The sequence below is a fragment of the Antrostomus carolinensis genome, unplaced genomic scaffold (assembly GCF_000700745.2).
Source record: "Antrostomus carolinensis isolate BGI_N321 unplaced genomic scaffold, ASM70074v2 scaffold2423, whole genome shotgun sequence".
Taxonomy (NCBI): Eukaryota; Metazoa; Chordata; class Aves; order Caprimulgiformes; family Caprimulgidae; genus Antrostomus; species Antrostomus carolinensis.
The window spans coordinates 56,313-73,624 of NW_010304297.1; the positions used below are offsets into that span (position 1 = coordinate 56,313).

The window sequence follows — 17,312 nt, forward strand, 5'->3', positions numbered from 1 at the left end:
GCAAAATATCCAACTGTGTCATGCAGATTTCACTGCAGTTTATCCCATTTTCTGACTGTTTCTTTTCCTTGGGCTCTCTAGCTCCCTGGGCTGCTCTTGCCTAAATGTCTCTTGCAGGCAAGAGAGATGGTGTCTTCCCAAGTTCTTTTTTAAGTGATGAGATCTACCCTAGACCAACAGAAAGCAGACTGTGCAAGGAAACTCCTCTGGGATATTGGACTTTAAGGGGATACGAACTGTTCTCTGTGATGAACTGGGGAAAACCCTGAAGTGAAAACTGGAGAGAAGGATAATTCATATTGGATGATTTCAGATTAATTTCTGAGATGTCCTGGTTTTCAAAACAGCCTAAGGGACTGTGGCACAAAACCACAATAATCAATGTGTTTTAGTGTAACTTATGCCTTAGTAAAACTAAATGCAATTGTGAAACTGCTGGCTAGAAGGCTCTAAAGGGAGGATGACCACCAGAGCCTTAGCTAGCTGGAAACTGCAAGGGTGTGCAGCCTCTCTGAGTTAATTACATGGGCTTCTGCATCTTCATGAAGAGATGCCAGGGTGTTTTACAGTCTGAACATGAAATAGTGCCACTGCATGGGAGGGACAGAAAAAGTTGGCAGATGAGCAGTTGTTAACTGTACTGCTGTTTTTCTGGTACATACAGGCTCAGACAAATGACAGTGAATCAGATGCAGAAACTAAGAGAAGGCTTCAGAGATCATCTGGATCAGAAAGTGAGACTGATGATACCGATGACGAGAAGAGACCAAAGCGCAGGGGGCGTCCTCGAAGTGTTAGAAAAGATACTGTGGAAGGATTTACTGATGCTGAAATCAGGAGGTCAGTGCTGAGCAAAACAGACAGTTCAGAAACCCAATGTAGACATCCCATGCAGGTGGAGAAAACCCCAGATTAATCCAGGTGGTGTTCATCTGTAAGCACATGAGTGGTTTAGGTGGAGGTGGTTCATTGGACCAGCTTCTGCACCTTTGTATAATTCAGTTTGCTCCTGGCTGATGACCTGAACATTCAGATCTGTGCAAAACGGATTGGATTATCTTTCATCGGGCTGCAGGGAAGCTTATACCTTCCTAAAATTAATTCTTGTAACTGCCCTTCCTGGGCCAAGTGGATTGAGCAAATTCCATACTGCACGTGAGGTCTTAGGTGCCATCAGATACAGAGCTGGAGAAGCCAAGGACTCTGCCCTTCCTGACATCCTGGCAGCAGTCCTGCTGATTTAAGCTTTAAGTGAAGAGCAAGCTCTATCAAAATAACCCCATGAGAAGCACTGGTCCCATTGATCTCAGTGCCTGTGTATCCTCTTCCCCACTATGTCCCTGAAGTCAGCTGGAGGATGAATTCCAGAGCATTATTTTCTTCTTGTATCTTCTAACTCTCAAACCTTTCCCAAATATCTTTGTCTTATGGCTTTATCCAGATGTTCAGCCTAAGACGGAGAAGAGGGAGTTGGTGAGTTTTCCTTGACCCTCTCTCTGTCTCTGAGTTGATGTATTTTTAAACAGGAGATGGTCAGACTTTTCAAATTGTAGTAGCTGCCCCATATCCAGCCCTAAAACCATAGTGGAAGGAAGGAGGTGTTGCAGTGTGAACTATAGCAGCCGTTTAGGTTATTGTGGTGTAGCAGAAAGAGACTGAAAGAGCACAACACAAAAAAAAGGAAGGGAAAAAATTAACTCATCTTAGAAATAATCAGTAGTTGAAGCTGTTGGGTCTACTCCCAGCACAAGGCGCTGTTCAGTTGCAGCAACGGTGTCTGACTCTTGCCCTAAAGTTGTGTATTAGCCATGGCAGTGATTTTTCACAATAAAAATAAGACATAATAAATAGCAATCCTTGTCTGCAAACCTCTGTGATGGATTGCACCACATTTGGCTCTTCTGTGATAGGTTGTTACATTTATAGCCCAAGCGTTAAAATTACTAGTGACATTGATTTAATGCTTCTCTTCTCCTTGGAAAAATGAAGTTAATAATTACCAACATGGTGTGAGCCAATGCTTTCTTTCAATTTTTTTTACACTACATTTATGACTCTCCTCTTTTTTTTTCTTTTTTTTTTCCCCTCATCTGTCAAACATCCAACATTCATAATAACATTGTGTTCTTCTCCAGCCGAGGTCACAAAACTCTTTGTGGGGACTAATGGATCAGGCTTCTCAGTGCTGAGTGATGCTTAGCTAATCAGCGTGGAATACAAGGTTGATAACGTGGCAGGCTGTAATTAATACATTAAAGAATGTTTGTGATATTGGACCCACTTTTTATGGCAGTTGGTTTAGTTTCTATTTTTTTTTTTCTCTTTTTTTGCTTAGGTTTATCAAGGCTTATAAGAAGTTTGGACTGCCTCTTGAACGGTAAGTTCCAACCTGGCCCTGATCCAGAGCGTTATCACGGGGGACGTTGTGTTTCTCGGCACGGCCGTACACACGTTGCTATGGGTGGTTGATACAGTCTCCATAGACAGCACAAAACCTCTCTGACGTGTGATCAATAACCCAAGCACTGCCACACAGTCCCTCATGTCCCAGTATAGGTTGGGATGATCTACTAGAGAGCAGTGTAGGGGAAAGGGATCTGGGAGTCCTGGTGGACAGCAGGATGACCATGAGCCAGCACTGTGCCCTTGTGGCCAGGAAGGCCAATGGCATCCTGGGGTGCATTAGAAGGGGTGTGGTTAGTAGGTCGAGAGAGGTTCTCCTCCCCCTCTACTCTGCCCTGGTGAGGCCACATCTGGAATATTGTGTCCAGTTCTGGGCCCCACAGTTCAAGAAGGACAGGGAACTGCTTGAGAGAGTCCAGCACAGAGCCACCAAGATGATGGAGTGGAGCATCTCCCTTATGAGGAAAGGCTGAGGGAGCTGGGTCTCTTTAGCTTGGAGAAGAGGAGACTGAGGGGTGACCTTATTAATGCTTATAAATATGTTAAGGGCGAATGTCAGGAAGATGGAGCCAGGCTCTTCTCAGTGATGCCCAATGGTAGGACAAGGGGCAATGGGTGTGAGCTGGAACACAGGAGGTTCCGCTTAAACTTGAGAAGAAACTTCTTTATAGTGAAGGTGATGGAGCACTGGGACAGGCTGCCCAGGGAGGTTGTGGAGGCTCCTTCTCTGGAGATGTCCAAAACACGCAAGTAACTGCCTTTCTATGTGATCTCATTTATGTTCCTGCTCCGGCAGGGGGATTGGACTGGATGATCTTTTTGAGGTCCCTTCCAATCCCCAACATTCTGTGATTCTGTGTTGACGAACACTGGCCAAAAAGCAGCTAAAGCAATAGTGTTGCCGGGCTTAACACAGCATCATCCTGCTGGCAGAGTCTGGCCTTTGGGGCATTTCCACTCTGCCTAGAGAGGAGAGGGAGCAGCTGCCTGAACAGCAGATGCTGCCCAGAACACTTGCCAAGCTTCTCTGTGCATATTAGCTTCAAGACTGAATTTGGAGCATCTTTCTCTCGCTGCTGTATCCCTCTTGAAGGAGAGGAGAGGCATGCACTGTCCTCGAGCGTGGATCTGCAGAACCCTGCATGATTGCTGTGCCTCAGTGTAAGGGAGATGGGCACTTGTGCTGGGTTTGGAAAGCTGTAGCCCTTTTTGAGGTCTCAGAGCTAAGGCAGGGATCTCTGCACTGTACTGCAGCTGGTAGACCTAAAATAAGACCAAAACTGTGTTGTTTCCCACATTAACTCTACTTGTGAAGGTTTTCTACATTCATACATACACAGCCTTGACTACTAAATGCTATGAAACGGTTGCGCAGGTGGATATGCTCTATCAAATACAAAACTTGCAATTCTTTTTTTCCCCTCTTTCCCAGGCTGGAGTGTATTGCCCGGGATGCTGAGCTGGTGGATAAGTCTGTGGCTGATCTGAAACGATTAGGGGAACTCATCCACAATAGCTGTGTTTCAGCAATGCAAGAGCACGAGGAACAACTGAAAGAAAATCCAGGTGAAGGTAAGCAAGAGGGTTGTGTGCTGCTGTTACAGTGTTTTTGGGGGTGTTCCACAGAGCTGGTGAGAAGATCATTCCCTTGCTGGATGGGGAAGCATGCCACATCGCAACTTAAAATCAAAGAACAAGCACAGGCTTAAACCATCCCATCTCTGCCAGGCAGCTCTCATCAATAGAGAGAAACCCCTGAGTCTTCTGCTCAGAATTCAAAATGCCATTTAGGTCTGTTGGCTTTTGCTGAAATCGAGTTTTCCTGGGGAGAGGCTGAAGTGATCAGCTTATTTCACAGAATCATAGAATCATAGGATGGTTAGGATTGGAAGGGACCTTGAAGATCATCTAGTTCCAACCCCCCTGCCATCAGCAGGGACATCTTCCACTAGATCAGGTTGCTCAAAGCCTCATCCAGCCTGGCCTTAAACACTTCCAGGGAGGGGGCATCCACAACTTCCTTGGGCAACCTGTTCCAGTGTCTGACCACCCTCACAGTGAAGAACTTCTTCCTAATATCTAATCTAAACCTCCCCTCTTCCAGTTTAAAGCCATTTCCCCTTGTTTTGTCATTAACTGCCCTTATTTAATGCTGGGCCACAAGGCAAAGCAGATCACATTTTAGCTGCTTCTGAGATTGGGAATCAAACTAATGCTGTGTGCTCCATGGTAAAGCTGGATCCATAATTAGCACTTTTTGGAGCTGTCATCGTCAGCCATTCTCTGTATGGCTGTTTTGTGCTGTTGGTTTGGAGATACAGGGGTCTGGGCTGGATTTCCCATTGGGTCTCTGCCTGTTGCAGCTGAACAAAACTACTGAAGCAGCAGCTCTGGCATTCTTAGGTGTATTTTTAAGAAAATGATACTGGGAGGTGTTTGGATTGCAGATCTAAGTGAGATAGTGAAAGAAAACTTATATTTTGGGCCTGCCTTAGCAGTCAGTGTTATGTTTAAATAAGAGGTTGTGGACAAAGTCTTGATCTCTGTGCGTCCAGACATTTTTACAGTTACACTTCTTTCTGTAAGAGTTCTCTTAGTTGTTGTGTTTTATTGTTGAGCAGGGAAAGGACCTGGAAAAAGAAGAGGTCCTACTATCAAGATTTCCGGTGTCCAAGTCAATGTGAAATCCATCATCCAGCATGAAGAGGAGTTTGAAATGCTGCACAAATCCATTCCCTCAGACCCAGAGGAAAGGAAGAAGTGAGTTTGGCTAAGTAGGCAATGCAGAAAGAGGCTCAGGGAATTTGGATTTTGTAGTGGAAAGAGAATAGCCTAGATATGTGGATTTGCTTTATCCTCCTCAGCATTAAAAGTAGCTCGTGTTTGAAATGCCTTCAGGTACCGCCTGACGTGCCGTGTCAAAGCTGCCCATTTTGATGTAGACTGGGGAGTGGAGGAGGATTCTCGCTTGCTCGTGGGAATTTACGAGCATGGTTATGGAAACTGGGAGCTAATTAAAACAGATCCAGAACTGAAGTTATCTGATAAGGTAGGTCAATTTGCTTGTTGTTTGCATTGGGTCCATTGAAGTGTTGGTAGAGAACATGTTTGATTTACTCCAGAATGGTGTTTACATTTGTAACCACTCCGAAAAAAAATAATAAATAATAATGAGGAAAACAATGACCTCCATGGAATGTTGCATGCTTGATGGAAAGCAGAATTGTGTTATTTGATTGGCAGTAAATTTACTCTGAACAGTACCATATGAACCACACATGAAATGGTGCAGGAAGAAAATGGTAATATGTGGTTGTATGCCCAGCGTAGAGAGTGCATTGCATAATTGTGACTTGATATTTCCTTGAGCATCTCACAAGAAGTTGAGTCTGAATTTCTATGTGGAAATAATTTTTCACAGATTTGAAACTGCTTATGTCAAAACTGGTCTGTGTTAGCTTTGAGGGTATAGTTACATGACTGGCTAGAGCAGCAAAGCCAGCTGGAAGGTCTCCATCTAGTTCCTCTGTTCCTCAGTCATTCCCATAAGAACTCTTTATGGGAGCCATGTTGAAATGACCCATGTTAAAAGGAAGCCCAGAAAGTGCAGCATCTCCAACCCTTTGCTGGGCCTGGAAGAACTGCTGCTAGTGTGTGTCTCTTGTCAAGGCTTGGTAGGTTCATATGGGTGTATTTATTTTTTTTCTCTTTTTTATCAAAGATCCTACCTGTTGAGACAGATAAGAAACCTCAGGGAAAACAGCTCCAGACTCGAGTTGATTATCTACTGAAACTACTGAAGAAAGATCTGGACAAGAAAGAAAACATGAAAGATGGAGAGGAGGTGAGATGGGGTTGCTTGATTCTGGGGGTTTCAGGATGAGTGGTTGGCTGACGGCAGGAGATAGCCTGTGTTCCCAGGTCACTGAACATCATCTATATGAAAGAATATGGACTTGTCTGTTGTCTGATTGCATTGTGATACTGAAATGATAATTAGTAAGAGGCAGGTAACTGCTACACTTATGGAAGGACTCAGGCTCATCAGGCTTCCTGCCACCCTGCAGGACCTGCAGCTGTTAGCGAGACGTTCAGGAGATGGGTTATGTCCCCAGGAAGCAGCTGTAGCTGTTTACTTGCTCTGACTTGTTCTGTGTTTTCACCAGGGCAAGCTAAAGAAGAGGAAACCACGAGTAAAGAAAGAGAACAAGGCTCCCAAAGTCAAAGATGAGCATGGGAATGAACTTTCCTCTCCTCGGCACTCAGACAACCAGTCAGAAGAAGGTGAAGTCAAGGTGAGTCAACTTGGTGGATAGCGGATTTTCCAGGTTTCCTTGAGCTATGCTGTTACTGCAGAAACTCACCTCGAGAAGCACTCCTAGCAAATGCCCTGTGGAGTCAGGGGAGCCACAGAGTGCATTCCCACGGGGAGACTGGCAAACCCACAAAAACATCTATACAGGTGTCGATGTGAAAGAAGGACCTTTCCCACCCACTCTTTTAGCTTAGTGCTTTAAGTGTTTTGGGGGATCCTAGAATGGCAACACACATCCACATATTGACTTGGAGGAAAGGTTGTCTCAGGACAAAGTCTGTTGCCCTTATAAAGGAGAGAAAGAAGAATTGTTTCCCTCTCCTTTTCAGTACGTCAGCCAGTGGTGAAGCTGGAGTTTACCGAGGTCATGCTGTTGCTTAGAAAACCTTCTGTCTTTGAGTGGTTTGGCTTGTAGTCTAAGGCTTTTTGTTCGTGTGCTGATCAGTATCTACCTTAGGGGCTGAGCGTTCTCGAGCGCAGCTGGCATAGGAAGGCAGCACTTATCTACAGTTTGCCAGCTAGTTACAGATTGGGGCTCATCTATTTTTTTTTAATACCCTCTATTTTTTATATATCCTTATGTCAAGGGTTGGGTGGATTGCAGCAGGGCTTTCAGTCTGGTTAAAGAGGTGTGAGGGCAAATTTGGATGGACCTCCAAAATTGCCTGCATTTCAAAGAGGTAAGTTTTATGGAAGAAAGTGTACATGAGGTGAGGGATTCCAACTTTGTGCTGTGGCTGATTTTCTAGGAGGATGGCTTGGACAAGAGCCCAGTGAAAAAGAAACAGAAGAAGAAAGAGAACAAAGAGAACAAGGAAAAACAGACGTCAACTAAGAAAGAAAAGGAAAGTGATAAAGAGAAAAAGAAGACAAAGGACAAGAAAGAGAAGGTATGTGGGACTCTCGGGAGCAGTTTAAGAGATAGGAAGGTCTCTGAGCAGAAGGACAAGCTGTAAGACTTCTGATTCATTAAAGGCCCTATGTGAAGAGACATCAGTGAAGCACTGTGGGATGAGGTATTATCCCTTTTTCAGGCATCCTGAATTTTTATTATGAAGAATTGCAATAAGAAGTAGAAAAGGCAATATATCCTAAATCTTGATGGAATGTGAGCAAAGAAGAAGAGATTTTGTCAGACTGCCTTTAAAGTGTAGCTGTCCTTGTGACAGCAATATGGCCAAATAGCTAATGTCAAGGAAGAGAAAGGGGGGAAGAGCCTGGAGCACTCAGACCAAAGTTCTGTTTAGCTGTGATTTATCACAGGGTTGGCAGCTCCTTGTCTGTATTCCCCTCTAATTTAAAGTCACCCCAAACAACCCAAGTGTCCACACCATCAAGACTGTAAGTTGCCCTTGTTACTGTTCAGGACTCAACAGAATGAGTGTTTCAACATCAGTGGTATGTTGTAGACTAAAATGTCCCTTGAATTTTGGGTACAGCTGCCCTGAGGCTGGCTTCAAATTGGAAGGGGGGTAAAAGCTTCTATAATAATGACCTGAAGTACCTGTCCAAGGAACAGGTATGTACAGCATGCCCAGTGTGTTTTGACACTGAGGTCATAAGTGCAAACCAAGAAGTTTGGTTGCATATGTAGGGGAAAGTTTGCTTTCCAGTGATTTTTGGTATGATTTTGACTCTAAAGGGCTTTGACTGCAGTTAAGTCATATAAGTCAAAATTTACACTAACAGGCCATGACTTGAAGTTGGTTTCCAGAGGGTCTGAGGACTAGTGACATCACATGAAGTTGCAGATCCTCATAGACATGAGACTACTCTTGAGCTCTGTCCTTTGCAAGGGATATATATTCTTTAGATTAACTTCTCTTCCAAGTCTTCAACATTGGTTTTCTCCCCATGTGTATGAATATTGTATTCATGCCCAAAATGTCAGTTCTGACTTCCCTCTACTCCCTTAGGGATGATGTAAAATTAAATAGAGACTTTGCAGGTAAACACTTTGAGATCTTGGGAGGAAAGTTGTAGGAGCAATGCCCGGGCTTTAACAACTGCCAGTATCAATAGTGTGGAGGTTGTTAGTTGGATCACTTGGGATCCTGTAGTCTGGCTCATTGTGTGACGTGTGTAATTTGTCCTTGTAAAGCCTAAAAGTGGTGAAGCCAAATCTGGAAGTAAAGGGAAGAGATCTCAAGGTCCCGTCCACATTACCGCAGGGAGTGAACCGATCCCCATTGGAGAAGATGAGGACGACGATCTGGACCAAGAAACATTCAGCATAGTGAGTATTTCCCTTGGGAGATGGGGAGGGCAGTGGCAGAGAGCCCAGCAAGGCAGACAGGGTTTGCTTACATCCTATCTAAGGACGTATTTTAGGTGTCAGGGTGTGAGCCCCCTCCTAGTGCCCTGCAATGCTTTCTTCTGACTGGTCTGAGAGCATGGCAGAACAGCCCTGTATGAGAGTTGTCCACCAGCCTCCTCTGTGCCTACCAGCTGGCTGCTGTAAGCGGCACTTCAACTGGAAGAAACTTCAAAGCTCTTTCAGCTCCTGATGCTCACCAAGCAATTACACTGTTAAAGGGTTCAGATAACTCTCTTCAAAGTTCAGCTTTGCATGAGTGCACATGTTCATCCCCTCACTCTGTCAGGGACACCAACTGAGGGCAGAAGAGGGCAGCATGTCAACAGAGCATGCAGAAGGACTCTCTTCTTCATCTGACAAGTTCCCACCACTCATTTGACAGCCCTGGGCTACCAAAGACTTGCAGCCTTATGTGGCAGTGTCTCTCCTGTAGAAGCCAAAGAACCATTAGGGCTCTCCCAGGTGGGGAAATACAAGAGAGTTTTGAGGGTGACCTTGTATGGCTGTAGAAGGTAGGGAGTTGTCTGAGCTTTAAGAACTTCCCTAGTTGTGTAAATGCTTTTGCAGCAAACATGCCTGCAAGGCTCGTTGTAAAAATAGCCTTTTAGTACAAGTTGTCATGGCAGACTGTCCTTGGCCTGACTTGCACAGGGCAATGCTGAAATACCATTTTTTAAAAACAGTTCCCAAACTCAAATCTGTGTATTCACTGCAGGTCCTGTGTTATTTTTGTCCTTTTTTTTTTTCCTTTGATTTTCTCTCTGTGATGCATGAAAGGTCTGGGCAGACGGTAGAAACCTGTTTGATTTACTGCCTGTGTGCAGTGTTGATGTGCACAGCTGAAAAAAGATGGTGCTTTCATCTCATGTCTTCCAGTTTTGGTAAAAGTGATAGATTAAAGTGTCCACAGATGGGGATGGACAGGGAGGCTATTGAGTGAGCACTCATTCTGCTGGAGCTGTTGGTTCAGCATGTCAATGCTCAGTTACGCTTCCCTGCCTGCCGTGGGATCAGTGCAAGAGCAGAACAACGTGCAGTTACGGTTTGCAAAGCAAATTGTTCCCCTCTAAAAGTTTTGGGCAGTGGAGGTGGGGAAACTCTCGTCTTTTCCTGATTATTTTCTGCAGCGTGTCTAACAAATTGCTGTTTTCATAGCTGGTTTCTCCTTGCCTAATGGTCAGATAAAGCTAATATCTTGTGCTAATGAACTTCTTCCAGCTCTGTCTGATTAAGAAGGGAACAGTGTAGAGCCCTGTGCCAAATGAGTCACTTTCTGCTCTCTATTGCTTTTTCAAGTGCAAGGAAAGGATGAGACCAGTCAAAAAAGCACTGAAGCAACTTGATAAGCCTGATAAGGGACTAACGGTTCAAGAGCAGCTGGAGCACACACGCAACTGCCTCCTAAAAATTGGGGACCGTATCTCTGAGTGCCTTAAAGCCTACACTGACCAGGATCATATCAAACTATGGAGAAGGTAAGACATAATTTTGTTTTCATTGACTGATCTATGACACCTCTCCTATGAAGACAGGCTGAAAGAGTTGGGGATGTTCAGCCTGGAGAAGAGAAGGCTCCGGGGAGATCTTATAGCGGCCTTCCAATACCTGAAGGGGCTACAAGAAAGCTGGGGAAGGACTTTTCATAAGGGCAATTAATGACAAAACAAGGGGAAATGGGTTTAAACTGAAAGAGGGGAGGTTTAGATGAGATATTAGGAAGAAATTCTTCACTGTGAGGGTGGTCAGACACTGGAACAGGTTGCCCAGGGAAGTTGTAGATGCCCCCTCCCTGGAAGGGTTTAAGACCAGGCTTCATGCGGCTTTGAGCAACCTGATCTAGTGGAAGGTGTCCCTGCTGATGGCAGGGGGGTTGGAACTGGATGATCTTTAAGGTCCCTTCCAATCCAAACCATCCTATGATTCTATGATACTTAAAAATGGTAGTTGGGAGGCTGCTGGGTTTTATGTGGATGAGTGTGCCATTTGCCTCTTATTTAACCTGGGAAATCTTATGTTCTCTAGCTCACTCAGTCCATGACCAGTCTCAGGTGAGAGTTTTGTCTGCAAGTTGTGCTGATTTCATTTAAACTGATTTCAGAGTTAGTTTAGATAACCCAGTGCAAACCTCGTTATTTTACTTGAAGAACTTAGTTTCAGCTCTCCTGATCATCCTGTCCTGAGCTGGGTTGAGACTGTTTTCCAGAGAGGGTAGAACAGATTTGATGTTGAAAACAGTTGGCAGTTAAACTGCTGATGTAGCAATTAACAGAAAATGTTCGTGTCCTTCTAGGAATCTATGGATATTTGTGTCAAAATTCACAGAATTTGATGCCAGAAAACTGCACAAACTCTACAAGATGGCTCATAAGAAAAGATCGCAGGAAGAGGAGGTGAGATCTGAAGTGCCTTCCCTCTGGTTGCTGTCCTTGAAAGTTGTCACACTTGAAGTGTCAATACTTTCTGCTTCTTATCATGGGCTTTCCATATTGTTGTTGTCAGTTTGTCATTTTCTTGACGTCTAAACAGTCTGGTTGCATTTGCTTCCTCTTTCCTGTGGCGTTTCTCCCTTCACCTAACAACATTGGTCATTTTGTCCTGGCTGTTCAGACCAAGAAAAAGCATTGCTTGGTATGACATGTTGTGTTGAGTTGACCTTTAGAGTGAAAAGCCTGGGAGTGCTGCTCTGTAGAGATAGGATGTAGAAGCAGAGCCATGTGGGGCAAAACTGTGGGGAAAAAAATCTTCTGCCACATTTGTACCATTGCCATTCATACCCTGCTTGGGCACAGCTGGTTCACCAAGTCCTCAAAGAGGTGGGTGGCCCACAGTGTGATGAGTCTGCAGAAATATCCAGAGCCTGACAGACAAGGCCATTGCTCACATAGTCTGAATCTTTTGGTGGAAGAGCAGTTGAGCTGTAACCCTCTTTTCCACCTTGCAGGAGCAGAAGAAGAAGGAGGACATGTCCAGCATGAAGAAGCCGTTCCGCCCAGAGCCTTCAGGCTCCAGCCGTGATTCTGTGATGTCCCAATCTCACGTGCCTCACAATCCTCATTCCCAGAAAATCCACCTGCCCCCTTCCCACGCCCAGCAGCAGATGCACGGGCACCCCCGTGACAACTATGGCCATCCAAACAAGAGACATTTCAGCAACACAGGTGAGCTCTTGGCAAGCCAGGAGAAACCATCCCTTCTGACCTAATGGCTCTTTGCTCTCGGACACAAATCCTTCTGGGACTTGTGGCTGGTCAGATTTAAAGGTGATGGGATGAAACATGAATTACTGCTATATTTATTGCTGGACTAGAAAACGTGATGATATAATAAGAGTATAAGAACAGGATCGAATAAGATTTGCTAGAAAAACAAATTCAAAGAATAAAATCGGGCCTGCATAGTTTAGGGAGGAGAAAGTTAAAGGGGCATGGCAATATTTATCATTTCTTTGAGAATTCAACAAAGTAATGGGCTTAAACTAAAGTATGAAAGACACTTTCTGGTGCTTTCCTTATTGCAGACCGAGGAGAATGGCAGAGGGATCGAAAGTTCAACTACGGTGGCAACAGCAACCAGATGTGGGGTGGGGAGCGGCATCACCAGTATGAGCAGCACTGGTACAAGGACCACCACTATGGGGACAGACGATCTCGTGGAGACCCCCACCGGAGCTCTGGGAACTACAGACCAAATAATCTTTCCCGCAAGAGGCCATATGATCAGTACAACAGTGACCGAGACCACAGAGGCCACCGAGATTATTATGACAGGTAATTAATTCCCTTTCATCTCAGAAAGGCTGGGAGGAGTTTGCAATGATACACCCAGCCATGGTGACCAGGCTTTCCTTGGAGAACTGATCTCCATCCATTCGTTTTCTCTCTGCAGGCACCACCACGATTCCAAGCGTCGACGATCCGATGAGTTCAGGCCTCAGAACTACCACCAGCAGGATTTCCGACGGATGTCTGATCACAGGCCACCCATGGGATACCATGGCCAAGGACCTTCGGACCACTACCGGTCCTTCCACACAGACAAATCAGGAGATTACAAACAGCCTCTCCCTCCACCTCACCCTGCAGTGTCGGACCCTCGCTCACCCTCCTCTCAGAAATCCCCTCACGATTCCAAGTCACCTCTCGATCACAGGTCACCTCTGGATAGGTCGTTAGAACAGAAGAACAATCCAGATTATAACTGGAACATTCGGAAAACATAAAGTGACTGAGAGGGGGAAAGTGCACGTCTGAAATACTTGGTTTGATGCAAGAGCGGCTGGTTTCTCCAAGCCAGCGACTAGAAACTCTGAACATGCTGCTATCATCTTACTGGGTCAAGGGGGGGGTTGGGGGGATTAGGTGGAGGACAATTTTCCCTAGCTTTCGGTTCTGTTTTGGATTCCCATTTCCTTTCCCTTCTTTTACCATTGAATGCTGGAAACAGCCTTGCTGCCTCATTTTTTGTTTTGTTTTCCTCAGTCCGATGGACCCAAGGGAATTTTCCCCAGCCAGTGTTTCCCCAAACCGAGAAGGCGGATCAATGCTGCTTAGGATTGTGCAGAAGGCTGTGTTCCTGCTCTGACTTGATGTTCTGTGACAGATGCTGCTTTGGGATTGGGGATAAACTGGTTGGGCTGGGTTTTGTGTGTAACCAGCAAAGAGCAATGGGAGGGTATATTCAGGAAGGGACAGGAGAGTTCCTCATCAGCCAAGCTTGGTTGAAAGAGGTACTCGATGTCCCTGAAGAGTGACTCCAAAGGAGTTGGAGCCATGCTGGTGACAATCCATTGCTTTTCTGGCCACATTATCATTTCCATGTCTTTATCCATTTCAAGAAACTGGCTCTGCTTTGATTGCTGTTGTGTCCCCTGCAACAGAATAGATGTGGGGGATCTTCCTCCCATCTCCAGGGCTGGAACTGGCAAATCTTGACTCTGAGGGGCTTTGGGAGATGTGAAAAAAAAAAAAAAAAGACAGACTTCCTTAGCAAAGACTTAGTTCACTTTTAACCAGTAGGAAAGAAATTGAGGTGAGAACAGTATTTCCCAGTGAACAGGGCTCTCAGGAATTAATAACAAAACTCCTCTTCTCTTCTGACATGAGCAGCTTGGATTGTCTAGGAACTAATACAGATGCTGGCTGGGCACTGCAAAGTACCAGAACAAAAGACAGCTCTGGGCATCTGGGGATCCTGAAGTTCCTAATCTCCCTGCCACTGAGGTGCTCCAGTCTTTGGGCAAGTCATTTCTCTGTGCTTGATGAAACAGTGATCACAAACTTTTACTGCAACCAAAGGATAAGGGATGGTAGAGCAGAGTTCAATCGGAATCCAGTGGTCTGATCACTGTTTGGTGAATGGTCACCTTCCTGCCACCGTTCCAGCAGTCAGCAGTAACTCTGAATTGCTAAAAGTACCTGCACTGAGCAACCTTCTTGTCTAAATTGGAAATGTGCCTGGAGACTGAGCACCTAAGTGAGCAGGGAGAGAATGAGGAATTCAGGCCTGGATCCTTAAAAATCCTTGGAGCAAATGTCTTCAGAGCCCAACATGGCAGAGGGAGAAGAGGAATCTGCAGCCCAGCTCAGTGGACTTCAGAGCAAACCCCCCCCCCAGTATCCCAGCCACAATATATGATGGAGAACAGCGTCCAACCTGGAGACTGTGGTGTGGTGAGAGGGGTTGTGCACAGATTACTGGTTAGAAGTAGTTTGGGTGATTATTTTTCAGGTCCTAGGTCTTTGTTCATCGAGTCTCATCCCTGGAGACCGCAAAGCTCTTCCAACAGCCGGGCTGTCCGGAGCATGGTGTCTGGAGATGTCACCTCCCAGAGCTCAGTATTAAAGACCAGGCTGTTCCAGATTCCTCTTTTTGGTGGGGGACAGAAGCTATTAAGATGCCAGTGTCTGACCCTAACAAGCTGTGATGTCTTTTCCCTGAAGACTGAGGGGGGAGGTAGGTGTTCAGGGCTGGCTTCCTGACTCCAGCCAGTGCCTTGGAAGGCGCAGACAAACCGACACTAATACCGCCACAGCCGCCCTCCATGCAGCGCATCCCTTGAAATCTGCTGCCGTCACTCACTCCTTTCTGAGCCCGCTGCTTTAACAGGACACACGGGAGGGAAGTGTTTTGCTCTCCCTTTTTGTCTGTATATTGCAAGATTCCCACCAAATGCAGGGCAGTTTTGCTTCCTTAGGGGCACTGTGCTGCCCTGAAGAAAGTGTTACACTTGTGTTTACCTGCGCAGGAGAAGGTGAAGACAAGTCTTCCACAGTCCCCCTTGGAGCTCCTGGGTGATGGGAGGTGTTGAGATGGCGTGTTTTTGCGGCGTTTCTCGCTAAGCTGTGATTGCAGGCACGCTTGCTGTGGTATTCAACAAAGAGGTCCTTTCTTTTCAGAGGTATTAATGTGAAAATGGAAGAAACCTCCGAGGGGCAAAGAGAATTGCTCTTTTTGTTCACCAAGCGGTGCTATCTTTGATGGAAAGTTTGTGCCATACACTTGTAGCAAAAGGCAATACTGGCCAGACCAGTGTTAACGGTTGGTGCAGGAAAACTTTGAACCCAGCAAGAAGCTTTTTTTCCAGATGTGGGGGTTTCTGCTCATCCTGGGTTCCAGGTATGAGATTGGTTGGGGTTTTCTTCTTGTGCAGCAAGAAAAGCTTTACCTGTATCTACCGAAGAGCTGTCCCCGCTGTCACATTAGCCTGACACTGAAGTCACATAGTTTTGTTCACTTGTGGTGGGTGGGTCTTCACTGGGTTTGGCTTTAGTGAAGCTGGAAAACTAGATTTGGGAGGAAGTCCTCCCCAAGCACAGACACACACAGACACACACACACGCACTTACTTTATGTCCCCTCAACAGGGACCATAACCAGACACAGTCACTTGTGAGTGGGATCAGAGGGGACAGGTCCACAACCATAAACTTCACTGCGGTGTTTGTGGCAATGTCTGGTACAGCTCTTCCTTCCAAACCAGCTGCGGGATTCCCTTTAGCCTCTTTGCAGGAAAAAGTAGTAACTTGCTGGATTTTTATTTTTAAAATAATAATAATGAAAAAAAAAAAAAAAAGAGTTTTTCAGCCTGACCCCTTTGGAAATGGTGTAAAGTTGTGAATTCACACGATGGAAGTCCTGCAGTCCAAAACCTGCTGTGGGCAGGTGATGCAATGCCCAACCAAAGTGGATATTTAACAGCTCTCTGAAGTCCTTACCTGAACAGTTTAAGTGATCCACACAAAAATACTATTCTGCTTTCACCTGTTTCCTCCTGACCTCCACCTCCCCTCTGGGGAGAGAAGGACTCTTACTGTAAAAACATGGACTTTTAAACCTGTTGACTAAAAACAGTAATTAATATTAATTTATATTTGTGAAAAAAAAAAAAAAATGCCACTGTCCTAGTGATTTCTGATGTAAATATATTGTTTATATAGTATGTATTAAATTTTCCTACATTGTAAAACTGCTGTACTTTTGATTCTTGTATATTAAAAAGTGTTACTGAGATTTTCAGAACCGTGCCAGTGTGGTGTGTCTGGGGTGGGGGTGAGGGGGTCCTACAGCCCCTCGGTGTGGTGGCAGGTCTGGTGGAAGCATAAGGTGAGCACTTAAAATCAGGGCTGTTATGGGATGGCTGGGCTCTTTCCTGCCAGGTGTGGGCATGCTGGGATGGGTACCTTCACTGTGCAGGAATAAGCATGTTCTTCTTGTCTGTTTTACATAGTTTCACAGTCTGCGGTGATAAAAAACTTGGAAACCCCTTCAGATGGGAATTTCCACTCCATCAGAAGAAGCCTTGCATTTCCTCACCCATTTCCACCAGGATTTCACTAGGATGGTACTGATGTTTATGTGTTTATCCAACCTCTGTCTTTTCTTGCTCTCTGGGGATGTGTTAACTCCTTTGTGACCCTTTCTGGGGAGAATTCCCCTTTCTCTAGGAGAAGTGCTGCTCCTACTGCATCAATGGAGTTCTCCACTCTGTCCCCAGCCCCTCCTGGGCAGGACATGCCTCTTTCCTCTCCCCAGGAGGGATGTGATGGCATCCTGTGTCCTGCTTTCGTTTGGTCTTTACCCTCTACCCGTTCTCCCCGAGGCCCACACAGCAAGACACGGTGCAGGGATTGAAGCTGTTTCTCCCAAGTTCTAAGGGCTCATTGTAAAAAGGGTTTTTCACACCTGTAAGGTGTCTGGCCCTTCCCAGTCTCTGCTGCTGAGTCAAGTTTCAGCCAAGAGTGAAACTTCACAGCTGATTTATATGCCCCTGAAAAATGG

General features: G+C 45.5%; 1 protein-coding gene across 1 annotated transcript in view; it reads left to right on the plus strand.

Moving 5' to 3' along the window:
- Positions 1-13,254, plus strand: part of CHD2 (chromodomain helicase DNA binding protein 2) — a 54,239-nt gene extending 40,985 nt beyond the window's left edge. Inside the window, exons 26-39 of the mRNA XM_010164387.2 lie at positions 665-840; positions 2,336-2,377; positions 3,836-3,975; positions 5,025-5,163; positions 5,302-5,452; positions 6,125-6,247; positions 6,570-6,698; positions 7,468-7,608; positions 8,820-8,954; positions 10,332-10,510; positions 11,326-11,425; positions 11,977-12,193; positions 12,553-12,802; positions 12,921-13,254. Of these exons, the coding sequence (XP_010162689.1) occupies positions 665-840; positions 2,336-2,377; positions 3,836-3,975; positions 5,025-5,163; positions 5,302-5,452; positions 6,125-6,247; positions 6,570-6,698; positions 7,468-7,608; positions 8,820-8,954; positions 10,332-10,510; positions 11,326-11,425; positions 11,977-12,193; positions 12,553-12,802; positions 12,921-13,254 (2,256 nt within the window). The remainder of the gene's footprint in view (positions 1-664; positions 841-2,335; positions 2,378-3,835; positions 3,976-5,024; positions 5,164-5,301; positions 5,453-6,124; positions 6,248-6,569; positions 6,699-7,467; positions 7,609-8,819; positions 8,955-10,331; positions 10,511-11,325; positions 11,426-11,976; positions 12,194-12,552; positions 12,803-12,920) is intronic.
- The last annotated feature ends 4,058 nt before the right edge of the window (positions 13,255-17,312 follow it).